At 43.5% G+C, this 5,900-nt stretch overlaps 1 protein-coding gene across 1 annotated transcript in view; it reads left to right on the forward strand.

Annotated features, from left to right (window-relative positions):
* CTSW (cathepsin W) overlaps positions 1-5,900 on the forward strand; it is a 14,821-nt gene that overhangs the window by 5,545 nt on the left and 3,376 nt on the right. Inside the window, exons 3-4 of the mRNA XM_018552857.1 lie at positions 5,012-5,076; positions 5,159-5,249. Of these exons, the coding sequence (XP_018408359.1) occupies positions 5,012-5,076; positions 5,159-5,249 (156 nt within the window). The remainder of the gene's footprint in view (positions 1-5,011; positions 5,077-5,158; positions 5,250-5,900) is intronic.

Consider the following 5,900-nt stretch of genomic DNA (forward strand, 5'->3'; position numbering starts at 1 on the left):
TGGGGGAGCCCAGGACAGGACCCCACTGGGCCCCCCCACAGCCTCAGGCCCCGGGCCCCCGCACCGGTTGCACTGGCGGTAGTTCCGCCACTGGATGGAGAGTATAACAGTTTTTGCCTTGTCAAGCATTGGCAGTGGAATCTTGACTTTAGGAGACTGAAGCATTACTCTGTGACAGATCTTGTTCTCTGGTCTGCCCAGTTATATCATTCCATACTGGTGTCATCAGCCAGCATTGGAAACCATATCCTGCATCTCTTAAATAGGAAAGGACATAACTGAAATCATATTTACAATAAGGATACCAATATCTGTATAGTGCCTATATGAATAGCATTTTGCTAGGTTAATAAGCAAATGTGACAATGAAATAGAAGTTCTAGGTCTGGGTCTTATTTTCAGGGGATGTCTTATTTTTTTTTAATGTGCAACAAAATGTACAACAATCTAAAGTTATTCATGTACAACAATCCAAAGTTATCTGGTATCACTCCCCCTGTCACAGTAACTGGCGCTGTAGAGGAATATCGGCTAATGCGGCTCTGCTCCCTCCACCGCCGCAGCCTTGTTTTTTAGAGCGCCAGCTTCCTTTGCCACCAGGGACAGTGGTACCAGCGGTGCAGCGGTGGGGACATCAGACAGTGGACAGCGTGGTAAAGTACGGTACCTTTTACCGGTACACATTACAGTACAGTACAATTACATTAAGCAGTGCCTTCAGGGGGACAGCAGTTGATGAAGTATGGTACTGGAGTGCGCCCTGACACTGTGCTGGCTGGAGGGAGTCCCCTGTCATCCCCTTAATACAGTATGTCCCTGCAGACTGATGCCATCTCCCTGCAAGTTCCCCCTCACATGCTACCACCAAACTAGTTCTTATTTTCGGGGTAGGTCTTATATTACAGGAATCTTGAAAAATAGTGCTAGGTCTTACTTTCGGGGTAGGTCTTATTTTCGGGGAAACAGGGTATATAGGGGAGCTTAGATCCCTGTGGCCATATTACAAGACGAGATTAATGTGGGGTATGCCAATTTTATTTTATAGTTCTCGGGGCCCATATATATGGGCAATTCTGAGCAGTACTACATTTGATGGTTATATAGAAGATGTGGATCCCATGATATAAACTTTATATTTTAGCTTTGTGACATGGTGAGTTATCCCCCTTGAAGCAGCCATCAGAAGATGGGTAAACTATGGTCATAAAGGGATGGACATGGTCAGCAACAACACTTAGGTAGGCTGTGGCATTTAAGAGATGCTCATTTGGTACTAAGGGGCCCAAAGTGTGCCGAGAAAATGTCCCCCACACCATTACACCACCACCAGCCTGAATCATTGATACAAGGCAGGATGGATCAATGCTTACTTGTTGTTTATGCCAAATTCTGACTCAACCATCCCAATGTCACAGCAGAAATCAAGACTCATCGGTTCAGGCAAAGTTTTTTCAATCTTCTATTGTCCAATTTTGGTGAGCCTTTCCGAACTGTAGCCTCAGTTCCGTGTTCTTAGCTGACAGGATTGGCACTTGGTGTGGCCTCCATTGGTTATTCGAGTTACTGTTGCCTTTCTATCCGCTTGAACCAGTCTGACCATTCTCCTCTGACCCCTGGCATCAACAAGGTATTTTCTCTTTTTCATGCCATTTATTGTAAACCCTAAAGATGGTTGTGCATGGAAATCCCAGTAGATCAGCAGTTTCTAAAATACTCAGACCAGCCCGTCGGGACCCAACAACCATGCCACGTTGAAAGTCACTTAAATCACTATTCTTTCCCATTCTGATGCTCGGTTTGAACTTCAGGAGATAATCCACATGTCTACATACCTAAATGCATTGAGGTGCTGCCAAGCGATTGGCTGAATAAATATTTGTATTAACAAGCAGTTGAACAGGTTTACCTAGTAAAGTGGCCAGTGAGTGTATATGAATAGGTAATTTATATATTACAATATAGCCTGTTAACCACTTCCGGGCCGGCTGTAGTAAAAAAACGGCCGGCCCGGAGCTCTCTAGATCGCGCGCTACTGGGCGCGCGCGAGCGGGAAACGGCCGAAATGTAAAAACAGGCAGCGGTGCCTGTTACCATACAAGCGATCCGTCGGCTGTAGAGCCGGCGGATTGCGTGTATGGGGTGCCGATCGGTCCCCCTCCGCGGCCACCCCCCCGCCATCGTTGCGCTGATCCCGGGCTCTGCTGTGCCCAGTGCGCGCCCGGGATCAGCAGGTCGCCTGTGTCACGGGATCAGAGGGAGCTCGGTACACGAGCTCCCTCCGGTCCCCTCTCCTCTGCAAGAATGCGGAAGTGTTGTATAATACATCACTTGTGTATAATGCATTCTTGTGTCACTCTCCAGCTTCAGAAGCTGCAAAGAAGCTGATGGAGCAGATCTGTGCTTCATCAGCTTCTTTTGGGGGTCCTAGGTGACATTAGGGGTCTTGGAGACCACTGATGTCTCCATAAAGAGGACCTGTCACATATTTTGCTATCACATAAATAAAAAAGAATAAAAAAAATAAATGTTAAGTCCCCACCCATACATACACGCATGCAAACATCCGTCGGGTGCGCATACGTGCAAAAAAGACGATTGCGCCCATTACGCCGCACGTTACAAATCGCCGCGAACGTCGGAGTGAGAGCAATAAGTCTAGGGCCATCAATCACTGATAACGCTAAACTGATGAGCGGTAAAAGCTTTTAAAGTGTCGCCTATGGCCAATTTTGGGTATGGTAGTTTTCTGCGATTTCGCGGGTGCGCGCAATTTTAAAGGTTGACATGTTTGGTGTCTATTTATGCGACGTGACCCCGACTTTTATATTTTACCAAAAAAGTGGGTAATAATAAATGTTTCCTAACATAATGTTAAAAAAAACTTATTTTTTTCAAAATTTTCTTTAATTTTTCCTAATTATAGTAAAAAATAAAAACCCCAGTGGTGTTTAAATACCACCAAAAGAAAGCTCTATCTGTCCCCAAAAAATGGTATAAAATTCATTTCCGTACAGTGTTGCATGACGGAATAAATGTCAGTCAAAGTACCGCAGCACTGAACACTGAAAAATGGCCTGGCCAGGAAGGGGGTCTAAACACCTGGTCTTAAGTGGTTAACAATAATATATTATAACAACAATACAGTTCATTTGATCAGCATACCTTAAACAGATCATAGCACAAATTTTTTATCTCTGACCCATCGCATTTATTGGCTTTATCTTATTTAAGGTATAATGGCCCACCAATCTGCCCCCACTACAGTGACGTGCTGTACCTTTGGTTCCAGGTGAGGCATTCCCCAGCCTTGCCCCCAGCATGCACCAGTCCTGCCTCCAGCCCACCGAAGTCCCACCCATATAACGACATAACCCCGCCCCTAGCCACACCCCCAACCCAGTCCCCAAGCTAGTGTAAAGGAGGAAGGGAGGAGACAGGGAGGAGCCTCCCTGTCCCTCACTTACTCGTTACTGCTGAGGCATCGAGATCGATGGCCTTAGTGGTTCTTTTTTTGATTGGACAGCTTGGACCAATGGCGCTTTGCCATTGGTCCAAACCATCCACAGAGCTCACGCCTCTAACGCTGTAGAGGCTGTGACAGCTCTTGCTTTACTAGTTAGGTTACACAAGCAGTGAGGAAGCCTGCAGCTGTGCAACCTAACTACATGTTAAAATCCGGATGCATCGCTGCCTGTTACAAGCCGATTTGAATGGAGAAAAAGCTGTCAGCTTCAGACTTGAAGCTGACAGCTTTTTCCTCCATAATACTAGGTGAGGCAGAGCCTCACCTGCCTCCCCTGACCGCACATCTCTGCTCCACTACATTATTTTTTGCTTGGTATTTATTTTGGGGATGTGGTGTATGTGAGCCCATAGTACCAGTCCATGTATATAGCAAATTATAAATTAGACGCCACCTTACAAATTATAAATAATATGTGCAAAACCCAAAAATAAAACACTATAATACAATCAATATGTCACCCTAACGCAGTGGCGTAACCAGAGTAACGGGCGTCCGGGGCAGAACAAAATTTTGCGACCCCCCCCCCGGTGATATGTGGGGGTGTACAGGTAAAATGAGAGCATGCTGGGACATATTGTAATTGAACTACAAGTCCTAGCACACCCTCATTGTGCCTCTACACCCCCCAAAATATTAACCAGGGAACTACAAGTTCCAGCATGCCCTCATTGTCCCTGTGTCCCCCCAAATATCACCCAGGGAATAGTAACAAGCTGATTGGCAGGCTCCTGTCCTCCTTCTGTTCAGGGGAGCACAGGTCCCTGTAGGGAAGGAGCCTGCCAATAAACTGGTTATCATGGCAAGTGGACCATGACATTTTTTACTTTTTAATCACCTTTTTATTTTTTTAATTTAATCATTTTTTTCTTATTATTTTTTACTTATTTTTTATTTATTTAATTATTTTTTTATCAATGTTATTTCACTTAACTTTATCGCTATCACACAGGAGCTAACAAGCCCCTGTTTTATAGCATTTGGAGGTGACAGGTTCTCTTTATTGAACCTGTCACCTCTAAGACAGGAGTTCTAGCACAGCACCTTTTCTCAGCTGGCCTTGTCAAAATGCCCTGTATCGCTCCCGATACCGATGCTAGCTTCGGTTTCGGGACATCCCTAATTTCAATCCATTCAACAGTGGATTTTCAAACACTTTCTGCATTTCTTTTACAGAAAGATGAATGGGCTATAACATTTCTGTTATACATGCTTTGCTGTTTTGTAGTTTCACTAGGGTGACATAGTGACAGTACTAGAATACTTTTTTGGTGGTTGCACATATTCAGATGAAATGTTGCCTGATTGACCAGTATCCCATCCCAGTAAAACATCCAAGCTAAATGAACACCTTCATAAATGCGCATACATTCGCTAGTCTAAAATAAAAATAGAAAAAACACTTACCCCAAGTGTAGGATATATGGCTTCTACCTCTACACCATCTTTTGTTACTTAAAAAACAAGTGCTGTACTTCTCTTTTTCAGCAATGACCTCTTATGTTGGTAACAATGGAACTCTGACAGTAATTATCAACAGCATCTTGCTGCAGGTAAGTGGTTAATTATTCGGTAATCATTGAGACAGTGCAGTAAAGTTAACTTCTTCTCATGATCTCTTATTTCTATTTGCAGCATTACAGAAAAGGAATTGTACATAATGTCCGCCAGAACTGCGATACAGATTATGTTGATCACGTGGTCTTGATTGTAGGATACGTTAATAGTAAGATATAAAATATTATTATTTAATGCATGACCCATCCATTGTCAACAAGAGTCCATGAACGCTTTCTGAACCAAGCACATTTAAATACTCTTTTCTTAGATATTTAGTCCTGATCTTTAGCAAGATAAGTCAGCAGTTGCATGTTTAAGCTAAACTTAATACACCATTGAACTTCATATACATAAGGGCTGTTTTATCTGTAAAATGATTTGCATTTCTGTCCATTCAGTGCTGAGATTTACAAACCTTGCCAACTAAAACCCAAACCCAACACTAAGAGTAGGACCCCCTCATATTGGTCACTCCAAGTGAACAGACCCAAGAACTGAAGCATTTTGGGGTGGGCTGATCCTTTCAAGTGAAACTTTGATTTATATTCAATAGGTACACATGAAATTGCTCAACTAGTACTAAATGCCCTAAAATGGACTATGAGAATATTACCAACAGAGCTTAACTGCCAGGCTAAAGCAATAACCCAAGACAAGATAGGTGCATGGATTTCATAGTATTGTATTCAGTGATTTTAAAAACTCCATGCGACAGGGCCATTCGTCCCTGTTGTTAATAACAAGAAGGAGGTAAAATGTGCAAGTGATTCTTCTGGCTCTCACTTGTAAATACTACAGACAGAAAGCTGCCTCGGGG

The sequence above is a fragment of the Nanorana parkeri genome, unplaced genomic scaffold (assembly GCF_000935625.1).
Source record: "Nanorana parkeri isolate BGI_ZX_2015 unplaced genomic scaffold, ASM93562v1 scaffold99, whole genome shotgun sequence".
Classification (NCBI taxonomy): Eukaryota; Metazoa; Chordata; class Amphibia; order Anura; family Dicroglossidae; genus Nanorana; species Nanorana parkeri.